This window comes from Sceloporus undulatus, chromosome 4 (assembly GCF_019175285.1).
Source record: "Sceloporus undulatus isolate JIND9_A2432 ecotype Alabama chromosome 4, SceUnd_v1.1, whole genome shotgun sequence".
In the NCBI taxonomy this organism is placed as follows: domain Eukaryota; kingdom Metazoa; phylum Chordata; class Lepidosauria; order Squamata; family Phrynosomatidae; genus Sceloporus; species Sceloporus undulatus.
Genome location: NC_056525.1, coordinates 124226998 through 124245188, shown reverse-complemented (window position 1 = coordinate 124245188; position 18191 = coordinate 124226998). Strand labels below are relative to the sequence as shown.

General features: G+C 40.8%; 1 protein-coding gene across 5 annotated transcripts in view; it reads left to right on the top strand.

The window, feature by feature from the left end:
- The window catches only part of RASAL2 (RAS protein activator like 2), a 279543-nt gene that overhangs the window by 152328 nt on the left and 109024 nt on the right, over nt 1–18191 (top strand). Inside the window, exon 1 of one of the 5 annotated variants that reach the window (XM_042463816.1) lies at nt 5531–5637. The exons of 3 other annotated variants lie outside the window; for them this stretch is intronic. Coding sequence is in view for 1 of the 2 variants with exons in the window: in XM_042463815.1 (XP_042319749.1) it covers nt 15850–15862 (13 nt within the window). In the remaining variant the exon portion in view is untranslated. Of the gene's footprint in view, nt 1–5530; nt 5638–15605; nt 15863–18191 lie in introns of those variants that run through there. One more of the 5 variants, XM_042463815.1, reaches the window with a different exon arrangement.

Genomic DNA, 18191 nt, shown 5'->3' with positions numbered 1-18191 from the left:
GGGGGCCCCAAAACGGGAAATACATGGGTGCAGCCGGGTTATGGCAAGCCTATTTCTATGTTAAGAGTAACAAAGGGTCTTCTTAAACATGTAAATCAAATACAGTTGCCTCTCTGTTTTTGCGGACTTTAGGTCCGCGTCCCTCACCTGTTCGCGGGTGGCAAACGGAGGGAGACAGAATGGAGTGTGTGCCCACAGGCGCAAGCCGCCATTCAAGTCAATGAGGCTTGAATATAGGCATATTTCCATGGGGGGGGGGCAGAACAGATCACCTGTGGAAACAGAGGGGCATCTGTATTACACAACTGAATAAATAAAATGGATTTCAAGAAGGGAGCAAAATATCTAAGACTGTATAAAACAAAATGGAGAACTCACTGTGAGGTCTCCCAATACATTGATACCTCTAATATATGACTTTAAAAACAAAAGCTGTAGAGATATTTATGAAAATAAGGACCTTAAGATTAAACCACTCACCCAAAATTGAAAACCTGTACATCTACAAAGCCTGAGGTGGAGAGAATCTTCTGATTCAAAACCTCTGGCCTCTTAAGATGTGTGTGTCATTTAAACAGCATACCTCCAAAGTGACCCAAAGTAGCTTTATTTTATCCTGTCTGTTCGGGCCCAGTGTCTTGCAAGCATGGCCACTCTCATGCAGAGTGGAAGCACTTTTTTTAACCCCTGCTGCACTCACTGGAAGCCATAATGGAGATATGGGAGACCCTACCAACAGCACTGTTGCCATCAGCATCCCATCACCACAGAAAAGTAGTGCCATTGGTGGGTGATTTTATATCTATCTATCTATCTATCTATCTATCTATCTATCTATCTATCTATCTATCTATCTATCTATATATCAAAGTCTATAAAACATCTACAGGTTGAAACATGTTGTGTTTCCTGAGCAAATAGAAGGTCGTATTTTTACCATCCTGAGACATGACTCCTTTTTCTTTTGGAAATTTCATTGGCTGCTTCCCAGTTTCTGCTCCTTAAATGAGTGGAACAGAGGCTCTTCATTAGTCCAAGATGTATAGTATTGAGTAACAGCGTAAAAAGTCTAAGAAGAGACACTTCGTACAAGGACTCGGTATTAAAAGCATTGCCCTATTTTCTTTAATCTGCAGTTTAAAGGATTGTTCTAGATCCTTGCCACTCCAATGTACTGCATAGAGTCTGAAATCTTGTGTGTGTGTGTGTGTGTGTGTGTGTGTGTGTGTTTATGCGTTTGACAAATCTGCACAGCAAAAATAAAACTTGCCGACAGTTCTTGTGTACCTAATGCCAAGTCTTGTCCTGAGGCAAATTTATCTGTTTAAATCATAAATCTCTGTAGAACAAGGATTAACTGGAGTGTGGACACATAATCTTAACTCTCAGTATATTGGGCACATAATCCCTGCATTTTTATTCTTAGAAAAGCATTTACCATCCCACACTAAAGAAATCTCTTAAAAGGTTTTTGGAAAAAAAAATGTCATTTGAATAGGTGGCTGTTTTAGCCTGTATTTATGTATTAGAAAATGACTAACTTTGTATTCTCCAAATCATCTAGAAAAACCTTTTTCAGTTTCATGACCGAAAGATTCAGGAGTGAGACATCCCAAGATGACCACCTACTGTGCTATGTTTTGGTGTTTTAACAGATGTGTGTAAAATATATAACTTAATATCCCCATATTTTCTTCATTTCCCCCATATTTTCTTCTTCAATATTCACAGAATTTAGCTAATTGTGGGCTTTTGTGAGATTGGAACTTCTAATTGTACAAGTCTCAAAGTGTTTAAATAGGACAGCTCCAGAGAATAGAACCGGAGCAGTGGATTCAAACTACAGGAAAAGAGATTCCATCTCAACATTAGGAAGAATTCCCTGACAGTACAGCTGTTCAACAGTGGAACCCACTCCGCCACACTTTCCTTTTTTGGAGGTTTTTAAACAGAGGCTGGGTGGCCATCCGTTAGGGATGCTTTGATTCTGTGCTCCTGCATGGAGGGGGTTGGACTGGATAGCCCTTGAGATCTCTTCCAACTCAATGATTCTATGATTCTAGAACCTAGAAACGTCTACCTGCAACTACTCAGTTGTGGATGGCTTCAGCAAGTCATTATATTCATTCTTTTATAAAGTAACTTTTGAAGGAGGAGCAAAGAAAACAGACTGCATGAAGCTGCTGAATTTTACAACCAGATAACTTTTTTAAATGACTCTCCTTGGTTTTGAAGATATTTATCCAAGAGTAAAACCATGTTGGCCATACACCAAAATATAGCAAAAAAGGTTGCTGAGACCTTTATTAGACCGATCAAAAGGCTATGCGGCCATGTTCGGGAAGAGTTTATTGCTGCTGTTTCACCAGCAGCTGTGACTGGCATCTTCTCTTCCAGAACACGGCCCAAAAAACCCCACAAAAAACTATGGATGCTGGCTATAAAAGCCTTCAACTTCGCAGTGTAATTTATATTGAATTTTGTGACTCTCTGAAGATCCTTCTCTGAGGATTTTCTCTTTGAAAAAATTAAAGCTTGAACAAGTCCTTTAATTATGAAACAGCTAAAATATGACATTGGAACTTGTTCCACAGTGGTTAAAGTGTAGTCTTATAAACAAAACCTTTACCTTAGCAGATGGTTTGCATTCTACTGGGGAAAGAGAATTTCTTGTTATGGATTAAATGAGGATAGGCAGAGGAACAAGAATGTCTTTCAGCAGCTCAACTGGGTGATGGCTTACTGGAACTAAAATAAAAAAGTGGAAAGAAGGAAGAGAAAAAAGAAATCTGGCATTAAGACTTACTGTTTTTTATTCTTGCATGAACTTTCATGGTTATAAACTTACATCTTTGGATGCAATGTGGAATGGTATTATTAAGGCCTCAGGTATAAAGCATATGTTTACAGTTGTGGAGTAGGATAGAATGCAGTGGGATCCAGAAAGACCCAAATAATATCATTTGCCCAGAATTTCCAAAGGGCTATGTAAACTACTACAGGTCTTCTGGATATTTACAGTAGTGAGTTAGTGTTGATTTGTGAAAGCAATAAATCTGGTTACCAAAAGTCAGTTTCCATGGGTTCAAAATTCTGAGAAGATTCCTTTTGTTATATGTGCAGTAGCAAGGATGCTTGCATTAATGTATGTAGTGCGGCATGAAGCCATTGTCTTTGCTCAGTCCATTTGTAGTGGATTGTACAGTGGTACCCCGGGATACGAATGCGCCGCCTTACGAAATTTCCGGGTTATGAAAAAAATCCATTTTAAAAAACTGTTCCGGGTTACGAAGGTTTTTTCGGGTTACGAAAAAATTTTTGGTGCTTTTCGGCGCTATTTCGCACGAAATCGCGGCTTTTCCCCATTAGCGCCTATGGGTTTTCGGCTTGCGAAAGCTTTTCGGGTTACGAAAGCGGCGGCGGAACGAATTAATTTCGTAACCCGGGGTACCACTGTAATTTGTGGCTATAATTCAATTCAGCAGTTTTGGGAAAGATGAGTTGTCGAAAATCCCCTCTTCTACTAACAAAAGTGTCCATGAGTTGAATTCTACGTAGGATGCTTTCCCACCAGTGGGCATGAACTCAGGATTCCAGCCATCCTCTTAACTTGAGCAATATAACTTAATATTCATCTCAGGACTGCAGTGGGGACATAGAGAGATAACTGACTTCTTTAGAAAAAAGACAGAGTACATTATTCTGGGGAGGAGGAATCCCACCACATGGGTGTGTATGTGTCTTTTTTTTCCTCCAGTGACAAACAATGGCATCAACTGTGGGGTTTTCTGTTCTCTATGGCCTGTTACAGACTGCCAAAATAAAGCTGTTTCGGGTCTCTTTGGAGGTATGCTATTTAAATGATGCATGGGTCCTAAGAGTCCGGAGGTCGTGCCAAAGTAACACTCCATTCCTAAGCACTGGAGTGCAGCTTTGGTGCAGCTTTCGGATTCTTAGGATGCATGCATCATTTAAACAGCATACCTCCAAAGAGACCCGAAGCAGCTTTATTCTGGCAGTCTGTAATAGGCCTTTATGTAAGTAAACTGAAGAAATACAGCAGTCCAGTTTCTGCACAAAACAGACAACTGAAAATGTTATGGTGAGGAAAAGGATCTCTACATTGTTGATAAGAATAATAAATAATAGTACTATAAATAATAAAGATTCCTGTAGAATGCATCCTGAATATTCAGGGGACTTCGCATATGTTATGCCAGTAGTCCCCTAATTGGCACAGCATGCCAGCAAGTTATTAAGAGTAAGCTAAGATGCTTTCATAGCACTGCATTCAGCTTGAACACTGGAGAAGAATGAGGTCTGCTGTTTTCCCTGATCTAGGCTGAAATATGTGTAGAAAGAAGGTACTACTTCACTGCTATAGAGAAAGGCAGCGGTATGTTTGATCAGCTGCCGGATCACACCACTGACACTCTTTGACTTTACCCCTAGTCTGGCACTCTGAAGCCACTCCTGGACCTAACAGTCATTGTAATTCCCCATAATTCCCCATGGCATAGCATAATTTCGAGGACACAGTGAGGAATTAAGATGGTTGCCACCAGCCAGCCACCTGGCATTGCACAGCAATAGGCTATCACAGATGCCAAGTAAACCCTTCAGGGCCCATGAACAGCAGAGGGGGCCCACCAAGAGTGCACTGGGTCCAGGGGCCTCTCGGGCCTGGAGCCGTCTCTAAAGAAGTGCAGTAAAGAAGTGAATTAATGGAAATGCTAAATATCTGTGTTCTGTGGTCAGACTGAGTTTCTCTTTCCAAAGAGTAAATGTTTTCTGTAAAATATCAAGTGCTGTAGCTGCAGATTTTATGTATTTATAAAGGCTGATAATTTAGAGCAGCCACACTGGAATCTTTCCAATCCATCAGAATAAGTGGCAGCCTCTCTTCTCTGGAACATGTAATAACAAACACCCCAGGTTTGATGACTTCCATCCCTGAGATAGCAGGAGCGGTTATTGGCATTGTAGCTGGCCATTAGTTGTTGGAATGCAGTTTAAATGCCAGGCACGGCCAATTAGGCTTGGTGACTGATAGCAATACCTGGAGTGATATGAAACCAAGGTATAGTGAATTTGTCAGGGGCTGTCAGTAAGCCACAGCCATGCCAAGTTTTGCCTTCTTAGCATGCTTGGAAGATGGTGTGAATTTAAGCAGAGCATTTCCCCCCTCTCACAGAAGTTATTTATAAATGATATCTATGGTATTAGATTTACTGGGTGGCCTTAGGACGGTGAGATATTTTCTCAGCTTAACCTACCTGACAAGGTGGTTGTGAGGATAAAATGTCACCTGGAGTAAGAAGAAGTCAAGAAGTAGATAGGATAGTAACAAAACATGTACACAAGGGCTAGATACTGGGTGGATTGTGCGCTATTGCCAGGAAGTAGACAGAATTGGGAGGGAGCCATGATAAGAATTCTGCTTACTGTGACATCTGCTTGTGCTGTAGCTTTGTACCTTGGCAGTCCTAAAGGGAAAAAGATGGCAACAGTGCAGGAGGGGAAGATGTGGCTGAATTGTGCATGCTGGCATTAGGAGGCAACTGGTTTTGGTTTCTTTCTTTCTTTTTTATCAGAGTTCTGATATACTGCAGATTTCTGATATATTTGATTTTTCAGGTATTTAGTCCATTTATAAATCTTTACGTTAATATTTTTTACCAAATATGTTCCTTTGTTTTCCATGTACGTTTAATGAATCTAAATATTAGTTCAATGAGATAGCATTCTTGTGAGCTGTGTCTGTACCTTTTGGTGCTGGCAATTGTTTTTGTTGTTGTTGTTTTTTTACAGTTGACTCACCACATTTGTGGATTTGATTTTTGCAGATCTGATTATTCACAGATTTGGTTAATAGGTTCTCTCTAGGAAACTCTGGATTCTCAAGTGTGGGTCTGTTATGGTCAACTTCCACTTAAAGCTGCACTGTATGACTTAGAGAGTCCTAGAGAGAACACTTCTCTAGGCATTTATAAGTCCTCCAGCACAATTTCATGGTCACCTTCTGGCAGATGTTGACCATAGAATTGCCTGGTGGAATTACAGATTCGCAGAGAGGTGTTCTCTCAGGTTAAAAAATAGTGGTGTGTTTTTTTAAAAAATAAATTGTATTTTTCTACTTTCACGGGTGTCTTGTGCCCCTAACTCCAGGGAATGTGGAGGGTTCACAGTATATATCTGATGTTACTATTGGCTTCTAATTTTATGTTTCATGCTGCTAGTTGGGTACTTTCTAGGGGAGTTTGTTTAGGAAAAACAGTTGGATAAAAGCTGATGAGGTAGAAAGAGCAGAGGAGTGTGTGAAACACTTAATTGTCCTGCGTGGTTGCTTCTGTTTTTAGTGTAGCCAGTCCACTATGGATGATTAACCTACATTCTGGAGGAGTATAGCTTGATGTCTGATCACTCGGATCTACAACGCTGCATTCGTTCTGTGGAATTAGTTGGTATTGATGCACAATTGTACTGTCTCCAGACAGCTCTAGGGCAGACGTTGGCTGCATCCACGGAGCTCTGCTCTTGGGCCACAATAAACTGCAGTCCCCAGAATCCCATAGCACTGAGCCATGGCAGTTAAATTGCTGTCAAACCGGATTATTTCTGCAGCCATTGTTATGGTTCTCGTTATATAATTGTCTACTCAAGGAAATTATTCAAAAAGAATATATTACATTTGCTGATCTTCTTTATTTACTTACTATCATATCCTTCATCCATATCCATAGCTGGGTGTTGTGCAAATTGTACAAACAATCCATACTTGGAAGCTGTACAGACTGAATTAACAATGCAATCCTAACTCACCTAAATGGCTGATGGTCCATTTAGTTGACACTAAATCTGCTGATGCTGTGTTGAATCTAAACACCTCCCTGCCTAAGAATGTTGGAAGTTACTTAGGCGTCTGCTGTCCCTTGCCTAACTTTGTTGATGGGGGAGGCTTTCATAACTCAGCTTCCTATTCACTCCACCCCTTGATCTCTGCCAATTGATCTCTGAGATCAGCATGCAGAAGGGGGTTATAGAGGAATAATGACAGTTGTTCCCCAACCTCTCCCCCCTTCTCCCTCTGGCTTTTGGACTTCAACTTCCAGAAGCCCCAACCAGCTTGTCCAGTGGTCAAGAATTCTGGGTGCTGAACTCCAAAAGATCTGGAGGTCCAGAGTCTGGGAACTACTGAATGAGCTGGCGCGAGCGACTTCTGCCTATTTGTAAACTATTGCAGTTGCCATATTTTCCAGATAGTATTGCATTGTAAAACAGTAAAATAATCAAAACAGTCATACCTCCAAATACGACATGAAGACAGAAAAGACCACCAAATACAGTAAAACAGGCAGGTCAGCGAATCTTCAAACTTGTTTAAATGCAGACCCATGGAATACAAGAAAAATATATGAAGCTGTCATTTTTTAAAAATAAAAAAAGTAGAAAATGACCACTTTGCACACACACATACACATCTGGTGTATAGATATCTAAGAGAGTGTGAGTGTAAACAATATATATTTTTACTGGGTAAGCTATGAATCACCCATGTCTGGGAGTTTACTTTTTTGCAGCGCCCTTTTGACCATGTAGACATTCAGTTAGTACCCTATGTTTGCTACACTATAATGTATGAAATGGCTCCCAGACACCTTAAGTGCTGTATTTTGCTTTTGAGGCACAGCAAGCTGGTGGCTTTGCCTCACTTATCAGTTATGTCTTAGACACAATAGGCCTTGGGGATACTATCAGTAGTTCTTGTCACAACAACAGTGGACTCCCTGGAAGCAAGCTGGCTTTTTATCCTATCTAAACCTCCATTTCCTTTCATCCATCAAGCAGTTGCATATCTCCTGTCACTACATTATTCTTCTTTGCTATTTTTGAAAACATCTGTAAATAGCAGCCACTAGGCAGTTTGCATTGTTACCAGCGTGACAGATATCTGTTTAAATGGAGATACTATGCTATGCTTGCAAGAGAGCTTCGACATTCAACTGTTTAGATGGCAGGGTTTGTTTTTTTTTGAAATGAAGAACTACCAGTAAATACCCCACCCGCCATTTTGTCTCGAATCAGCATGCTCACTTTGCAAGTAGGGTTGCCATACTGCTGGACCTCCAAACCGGGGGAAATGTAGGACAAAATTTTCAAATGCAGGACACACAAATGTGTCCTACATTTGAAAATTTTGTCCTACATTTCCCCACGCGATTGCGGGGGGGGGGGAGGCCAGCGGCGAGGGAAAGCCTCCATTAAGGCGGCCCCGCCTGGGCCCCGGGCCTCGCCGCGATCGGAGGCCAGGATCAGGGCCTCGCCTCCTTCCTGGCCCCCGCAGGGACCAGGGAGGAGGCGAGGAGACAGCCAGCCATCGCCGGGGCTTCGCCTCCTTCTTGGCCCCCGCAGGCACCAGGAAGGAGGCGAGGAGGCTGCAGGGAGGTGGGGAGGTTGGTGCAGCTGCGCCCAAGAGGCACCGCCTCCCTGCAGCCTCCTCCGCCCCAGGCCTCACTGCCCTCCTCTTCCTCCGCGCAGCCATGCGCAGTGGAGGAGGAGGAAGGCAGCGAGGCCCTGAGGGTTGCCTAGCAACCCCGCTGCAACCGGGCTTTTCCCGGTTTTTGGCGGCACCCGTGCTGGGACCAGGAAGGTGCTGCCAAAACCGGGAAAAACCCGGTTGCAGACGGGTTATGGCAACCCTATCTGCAAGGGGTGAAATAAAAATGTGTAGCTTAAATATCCTATATATGCACCAGCACCTCTCTGACATTGGACACTAAGCAGGGTCAGACAGTCAACAAATACCAAGTTATTTAGGCTATATTTTAGAGGAAGTAACTGGCAAAGCCACCTCTGAGTACTCCTTGCCTAAGAAAACCCTGTGAAATGTATGTGGTCACCATAAATTGATAGGCAACTTGAAGAAACATAGGTACATAGATTTTGTTTCCCCTCCCCAACCACCAGACCTGTTCCATATCAGTGATGGTGTTTTAGAAAGCTGTTTCCAGAAAGTAGATCGCTTTGGGAAGCTGCTTTGGTATTTCAAGTATTCCTCTGTTCTTTGGATAAACAACCTCTGAGATGATAAATGAAGGTCTCACCTTTTCAGATTGCTGGAAATATGTTCCATTTAAACTGACAACACAGGTGAAACTGGAATTTAACTCATACTTGTCTAGGGACAGCAATATCATTCTGGGAAAGTCTTGTTAATGCAAACATGGGACATGTGTCTCATTTTGCATCCCGTCACAAAGAACAATATTTTTGCAGACACATATATTTGAGAGTAGGTAGAATTATGCTATGCCATGGGGAATTATGGGGAGTAGATAGGAACTAGAGTAGGTGGGCTATATTGAAAGAATTTTATAAGAGGAGCTTATTTCTGCAAGAACCTGTCCCTCTATTAGAACTGCTTCCATTCTATGGGATTTTTAAAATAGTGTTGGGGTATGGCATGGCAATTCTGCTCACATAATTAATTGGTGCACTGGATGTCACATCATTTAAGTGACAGAAGGAAAAGAGAATAACTGTCAAGTTGCAGTGGAATGTTCCTCATTGAGAAACGCATAATGGAGAAAGTGTAGCCTTTCAGTGGCACAGTTTCTATTAATTGTCCTCAGTAATTGTATTACATTCGTTTCTTCTTCAAGTGGAGTTAACTCAAAGCCTGTATATTCTAATGCTTATACTGTATAGGTTTTCCAAGATCAACTGCCTAATCATACTTAAATCATTAAATGGTGGGAAAGCCAGTATGGTGTAGTGGTTTGAGTACTGAACTATGACTCCAGAGATCGAGGTTCAGTTCCCCGCTAACCTATAATGCAGCCATTCTTAAATGGTGGGGAGGGCATGCGAGTTGCTCAAGGGGGCCACAAGACTTGGAGACACTGATCCCTCCTCCTCTTCCCAAACTTTTTAATCTATAAAATTTACACATACATTGAGAGGAGTATTAAATTTACTTAAGTAACACTATTCTAATTTGGATGTTATTTCCTTATAAAATGTTAAAATATGAATATATGTGAATGTGTGAATGAAAATAGGCACACTAAATAAACAAAATATTTTTATTCCTATACTATGTCAAGTGGGGGGGGGGATGCGATGTCTGCATGTAGATGTAAAGGGGGTTCCACATGTAAAAAATTTGAGTACCACTGCTGTAATAGGTATGCCTTAGGTTGGAAACTAGTTGAAGGCACACAACAACGAATGGCGGACAGGATGGTAGATTTGGGCTTTAATCCTTTTTTCTTTAAGAAGTTGGTACAATAAAAGACACTAAAGATTTGAAGCCAATTTGCCTGGCATTTTTTAATCCGTATGTGAATTTCTGCCTCCCTTCCTCTCAGAGTCTGGCCAAGTATGCTTTCCCTTAATCTTTTGTTACCTTCTTCATTATTATTATTATTATTATTTCACAAAACTTCAAATACAATTTGGTTCCATCAGTTCTCTAGCTTATAAAATAGAATCAATAATATGGCAGAAAAAACACCAATCTTTAGATAAATTTCTTAATGATATTAAACTATATCAATGCTGATTCGTGTTCTGTCTTTTTCCACAATTTCACTGTTCGTTTCCATTTTTCATCATACTGTTGAGATGTTCTATTACTACCATACATAGACAATATATCTAATACAGCTAAATCGTTTAGTTTTAGAATACATTCATCTACTGTAGGTATTATGTTGGATTTCCAATATTTCGCATAAATCAATCAGGCGGCGGTAATCATGTAAAGTAATACACTCAATTCATCTTGAACCAAATTGTCAGGGATTGTATCCGTTATATTCAACAACAAAAAAGTTCAGAACTTAATGGTATATTCTTATTAAGAGTACATATAATATTCCTATGTATTTGTTTCCATTTTCTTCTTCTTTACAACACTACCATCGCATATGGTATAAAGATCCCACTTTTCCTTTACATTTCCAACGATTCAATTTCCCGTGTTTACCTATTTTAGCCAGTCTGGTTGGGGTCATATACCATCTAAAGTGTTGTTACCTTCTTCTGATCACCTTTTCTTCTCATTCTTTGGGATAACTGCTGGGATAAGGTTCAATTTTGGGATGGACATTTCTAACCTACACTAGAAATTAAGCTAGGAGTTGTTGGTCTTTTCAGTACAATTGTTCAAGGTAAAATGGTCTACTTAACTGCTTCAGGGGATTTCCTCAACAGCTCACTGAATACAGTTCTTCTTTCAAACTCCCTATTTATTTATCTATTTATTTGTATTTTCTTGTTTGCACTAATATCTTGCCTTCCGGCCAAAATGGGATCCAAGACAATAATTATAATATTTTTTAAAGATCCAACTAAAACATTATTCTACAAAAGTTAAAAAGAAATTAAATGCCAACCTCATGAAAACCATGATTAAAACAGATAAACACTAAAAAAACACTTAAAACATATTGGAAGCCTGACTGTGGCATGAGTATTCTCGCTCTATTGCCATCATTTTTCTTAACATTTCACATTTTTAATGCAACGACAAGCTGGTGATACTGCTTCTGGCAGTCTGTGCAAATTGAAGCTTCAGATCCATACCCCTGGGAAATAATGCGCATTCCTCCACTCTTCCATTCCTCCTCTATCCTCTCCTCCCCCAGACAAACCTGATGGTGTACAGCTGCCACACTGCCAGGGTTTTTTAAAAAAAGAAAGCCAACTCAGTCACAACATAACTGAGCAAATAATAAAGCCCAGACCCTAAAATAATTGCAGCCACGTATGCAAGCAAATTCAAACTCCACAACAAAGCGATACCTTTATTGGCCAACAGAAATGCACAAAATACACCCTGCAAGATTTCAAAGCTCCACTGACTTCTTATTATCAGGCAAAAGAATGTGTAGAAAATCATACAAGAGAAGAAAAATGACAATGGTACAGTTTTATATTTGGGGTTTTTTTTTTTATTGAGCTTGTCCCCACATAGCCAACAAGAAAAGTGGGTTTTGCTGGCATTGAGATCCCACCAGAACAACAACAGAAACAACATCTGATACAAAATGTAGGCTGTGACTCTACCATGATCACTTTTCTTCTCCTATATGATTCTTTGGCCTGTTACAGACTACCAAAATAAAGCTGCTTTGGGTCTCTTTGGAGGTATGCTATTTAAATGATGCATGGGTCCTAAGAGTCCGGAGGTCACGCCAAAGCCACACTCCATTCCTAAGCACTGGAGTGCAACTTTGGTGCAGCTTCCAGATTCTTAGGATGCATGCATCATTTAAACAGCATACCTCCAAAGAGACCCGAAGCAGCTTTATTTTGGCAGTCTATAGGCCTTTATATATATATATATATTGTCTCTTGAAGAAGCCAGTGAAGTATCTTAAGAACTGCAGGATGTGTTTTGTGCATTTTAATTCTCCAATAAAGGTATAGCTCTTTTGTGGATTTTGCATTTTACTGTATTTTGCTGTATGACCTACATGACTAAACCTGAATATGTTTCCTAATCATGTATGAAGTATCCTTCCAGAATTCCAGAAAATAAGACAGAGGACAATTTGTTGTTGTTAACTGCCCTCAATTCAATCTCAACCCATGGCAACCCTGTGGATGAGACATCTCCAAGAACCCCTGTCCTCCACTGCTCTGCTTAGTTCCTGTAAGCTCATACCCGTGACCTTTTTCATAGGGTCCATCCATCTAGAATGCACCCTTCCTCTCTTTCTACTTCCCTCCACTTTTCCCAGCAGTAGCAGAATAGAAAAGGACATAATGGCCACCCTGTCTATAAAATGTCAAATGCCTTAGGGGCTGAACATCTTAAAAACTGCCAAATAAATCTGCCCATTGGCGGAGATAATTTTTAGAGCCCTCTATATATGTGGCACGGCCAAAAATGCAAAATATAGCAGAAGCTCTGTGGCAGAACTATAGTTAATACTTAATGACTTTCCTTCCAAAGAGACTATTGCCAATATTCTTATTCTGCTTAAAGTTTTATTTTATTTTTACATGTGACTGAGCCTTGACTTTGCTTTTTTTGAATTTTTATGTCTTTTCATGTTTAAAAGTACATTTCCTATGCTGTACAAAGTTCTTTGAGGGCCCTTGTTGAAGCTGAAAAATGGTGTGAAAATACTGCGCCAAATAAATAACTCACATCTTCCAAACTTCTACAATCTACATAACCACCTCAGAAGACTTTGGTGCACTGCAATATTACTTTCTTGTGATTAAACTAAAATCTCCCTGCTGTCAGCAAGACCACTTAGGGCAGAACGATTCTTGGGAGCTCAAAAAAGAATAAGCTACCATGGCACCAACTAATAGACTCTCCTCTGCTCTATTATGCAATCCAGGTAGTAAGAGAAAGCACTGGAGCACAGCTTTGGAGTGGCTTTGGGCCTCTTAAGATGTGTGTGTCATTTAAACACCATATGTCCAAAGTGACCCAAAGCATCATTATTTTGGCCTGTCTGTATGGGCCCTAAGTCTAAGGTTTCATATGAGTCTGGGGACAGAAGCAATGGCTCATGTCCATTTTTTAAAAACAACAACAACAACAACAACAAAGTTCATCCAGCTCCATCTCCAAACTTGCCTAAAACACACAGTTTCCTGGCATGCTGCCCTTTCACATTATTGGCACTAGTGGCATTGCACACAGGCATTATCACTGGTATATGGGGAGCCTTTGATGAAGGAGATGGAGCAGAGCTTACTGTGGGAGGGGTATGTTTCAGTTTTTGCATGCTTCCATTGAACAGCAAGGGCCATGGCACAGTTTTAAAATGTCAAAACAGTTTGAAAAAAGTCTGAGAGGTGGAGTAGATGGTCTTTAAGGATCTCACTGCAAGGTATCACTGAGAGGTGACCTGACATGACCTGAATCAGACAGGACAGCTTGGTTTGCTGTGGTGGAACCTCTTTCTGGTGAACTAACCCATTGCAGGGGAAAATATCCAGATCTTTGTGTGTGTTACAAATTGGCTGTCCTCCCTTTGTAACGGAGCTGCCATCCAAGAAACGAACTTCTCCAGGCAATCCACTGGGGGTTCTTCAGGCAAGGGCTTGGCAGCCATCTCTTGGCCATGCTCTAGCGCCAAATTCTTCCTATATAGCAGTAGCTGTTGTTTGGGTTTCCTTAGCCCATTTCCCAATCAAGTCAAGGGGAGTTCACTCAGTGCAACTTGGCTTCAGATTCCAAAGTTTAGACATTCACTTCCACCTTCATAGTGGAGCAGCTTTGGGAGCCAGAATAGGGGCTGTAACTCTGGTTTGTGAATCAGTACATCATTTCAAACTGCAGAGAAAGTGTCAGACAGGTTTTACTTCTGACATACTGAATTTCTTTTGGTGAGGGAGGGGAGTAACTTTCAGTTTGGATTTGTTTGCCTGGCTAGCTTTGCACAAACAGACACTTGGCATCCCAAGACTTGTCCCAAGGCTCTCTCTCTCATATTTCCTCAGAGACCAGAAGCAGAAGCAGAAGTGGGATCATCAAAGCTGCTATTCCTACTTCTAGGCAGGGGAGGGGGGAGAATCTGAGGCCATGAGAGCTGTTGCATAATAAGCAAAAGAACAGAAGCTTATGACAAATGAATTGGGGGGGGGGTGTGGAAACACACGCACACAGACACTCACAAGGGAATTAGGAAAGGGAGACTCAGCCCAGGGATGAAATGCGTGTGTGTGTTATCCAGTGAATCGGAAGGAAGACTATAGGAATGTTGTCCAAGCTTTGAAAAGCACAGAAGCTGCAGGGAGGATGGGGATTCAGCATATGCTGATTTTGTTTTAGTTTGTCTAATCGTAGTTAACTGTAGTACTGGCAAAGGATATTCTCATCTTCGGCCTCAAGCAATACCTTGTACCTGTTCTTCTCTTCAGCTCTGGATGGGCAGGTGGGAATCAAAACTCTGGATTATTATTTTTTTTAAACTAAAAATGAGGTTTGATTTGTTCTGTGTTGCGATGTGATGTTATGTCTTTAAAGCAATGCATCAGAAGCAAAAAGACTGGGAAATGTTTGTGTGTTGATAGCTCCCTACTTCTACTTCTCTCAGTATCTAAAAAGGAGCAGCTTTTGTGATATGTATAGAAGTGAAATACTTTTTAAAAAGCAAGGTTGTGGGAGAATGCATGCTTCCTACCAGATTACTTCAAAAAACTCTATCTTAAAATCTGAAAGCAAGTGGAAGTGGTAGTTAATGAGTTTGTGAGTTGTGTATGTTCTGGCTACGTGTTTCTTTCCCTAAGTTGCAGAGGAAATGTTCATATGGAAATAGTTCCCTGCTTCTTTTAGTTTCACATGTTCCTTTTGGATATGGAGTTTGTCTTCCTGTCCATAAAGTCTGATACTCCTTGTTTTGATGCCCAGTCCTTTCATTCAGAGGTGACGAGTTGCAACGGTGACTAAGAAAGGCATTGTGTTAAATGGATCGTTGCGCGGCAGTTTCAAGCATGTTGCTTTTCCATTAGACGGGCTCATGTTTTGGCTGCATGAAGTCACCTCCTGTTCTGAATATGCACACACCCCTTTTGGGAGAGGAGGAGAAGAAGTCTGTCCCTGTTAGTTTGCTTCTGTTCACATGCTGGGGATTCCAGCACACTCCCATGGAGTGGAAGAGAAGGGGAGCAAGAGAAAGGGAAGCTATTGTTTAACTGCCCCAAGCCAAGGAACTGAATAAAGAGGCTTGGCCCCACTTTTTGTGCCGGCATTTCTGCATTCCAAGCCATTGAAGGCAGCAGACATAAAAAGGAGAGGGGCCGGTGGAAGTGTGGTGCACTGAGGCTGGAGCTGACATGCTGGCAAGACCATGATCAAGGCACTGGCAAGATCACAGCATGCAGGCTTCAGGTAAGGTCTCTTTCAGCAAATAATGCCGGCTGTAGATATCAGGAGGGCTACAGCCCAAGGCGAGGGGGGTTCTGTGCATAAAAAGTTATGTGACAACCCGGTTTCTTTTGTTCCATTTCTTGTTTCTAAAAATAAGTGCTTGACTCTATTACCTGCCTTGACTCAAGCAGCTGCTTCTCTTCTAGCAATGATTTCCTTACCTTAAGGACGGATGTAAGAATTTTTGGCTGCCTTTCTGTTTTTGCTAGGAAGGGGGAGTTGGGGGGCTTTTCTTATTACTGTCGAATCTTGGAGGAAAATGCGCCTGCATTCTGTGTTGAGTTAAATTGTGCAGAAGCAAATGTGCAAACTTCAGGTTTCATAAATGGAGGAAACCCCTGCAGAAAGTTACTGAGAAGCTGGTGTGTTTGCACTAACATGAATTGGTCCACTAGTTTAGAACATGCCACCACAGTGGCTTTTAACCTTTCCTTTATCAGGGATCCCTTTTAAATATCTTTTGTTGCCACAGACCCTCCCTACCCGTAAGACATAACTCAAGATTTAAAAGCACGAGGATGATGATGACGATGATACCACCTGAACATGGAACCATTAACAATTTTTGATCCTCCAGGTTTTTGGACTTCAACTCCCAGGAGCCCCAGCCAGCTTAATCAACAATCAGGAATTCTGGGAGGTGAAGTCCAAAACATCTGGAGGACCAAAGTTTGGGAACCATCATGTTAAGCCTTCCCTTTGAGGCATCTGAGGGAGATGGAAAACTTTTCTCCTGCTTCTTCCCACCAGTTTGTGGCTGGAGCAGTTTGTGGGGGTCCCCAGATGGCAGATTAAGAACCACCATCCTATGTTATTTCCCTTGGATGCATTAACTTTCCAATATCAAGTGACACAGCGCAGTCCAGTGCTTGCCTGTTCACCAATAAATCTTTCTAAGTTCAATAAGATATTACTCCCAGGACAGTGAGTATGATTTATAGCACTAAACCCCTTTGTACCTTTACTATACATCTGACTATAAGTTGAATGAGGGAGTTCCAAGCAGGAAAAGTACAGTAGTAGTTTTGCCCCATAGCTTTTTAACAAAGAGTTTCTAAAAAGAAACTGGCACAAGTATTTTATTTATTTATTGGATTTATACCCAGACTCTTGGGGTGGGACAGGTATTTTATTGTCGCAAGCCATTTAAACAGCATTCCAATGCAAAGTGTCATAGAGACTCAGATGTAACGATAAAAAGCCGCCTTTTTTAGTACAAGAGTGCAGTTGTGTTGAAATATGTAGTCAGCTGTGGCATGAGTAACTTGTAGTGGGCATCAAATTGTATCAGGTGAAGTTCTCAGCTTTTTGTGAAAGTGGAAAATTGAAATCTGTTTCAGGAATGTACAGGTTATTAGTAGAAACCTAAAAATTCAATGTCTTTTAAAATAGTTTCCTGTCAAGGCCAGTAACAGGACAAAATACACTGTAGCACCTTACTGTCATAGATATTTTCCTTCATGTGTTTTGAGCTAGAGAGAGAAAGAGAGAAAGCTCATCTCATTCTGAAAGTCTAGCACTAATTTCAGTGTTTGGGAAAAGCAATAGCAATATCGTTTTTGAAATTGATCTTGTTCTCTGAAACAAATATCTGTATTTCCATGGGTTTAAAAAGTAAAAATTCAATTTATTTTTTAAATTATGTTTGTTGGTTATAACTACACCCATTTCTTAAAATCATTCGATCAGACAACGATAACACCTCATAACAAATCATAACAAACGTGATACAACACAACCCCTATAACATAAACCCCCCCCCATAACATAATAAATATAACATAAAACACACATCAACTTCCTACCTAGTTCTTGGTTTTATATTGTTTCTTAACTGTCTGATTCTTCACGTTTATTTTTATGTTCTTCTACATAAAGATGCCTTTAAGAAGGCACTAAAGACGGATCTCTTCCAGCAGGCATACCCACCTGACCTTCTATAAAGAACTTTAGGAAACCCCACTTCCGGTCATAACAGCATAACTGCCCGCTGCCCTGCGATTACTGTAATTGAAATTTTTATACTTTGTGCTGTTTTTATGATATGTATTTTACACATGATTGCCTGTATGGAGATTTTTGGTTGTAATCCTGCTTCAATCCGTTGGGAGAAGCGGGAAAATACAAATAAACTTATTATTATTATTATTATTACTACTACTACTACTACATTTGCTGAAAGCTTTCTTCTTCTGTCTTCTACTATGTGTTGTCCCATCTTATATACGTACTACAGTGGGACCTTGTTATTTGCTGCGGTTTGGTTCCAGGAACCCCCATGGATAACAAA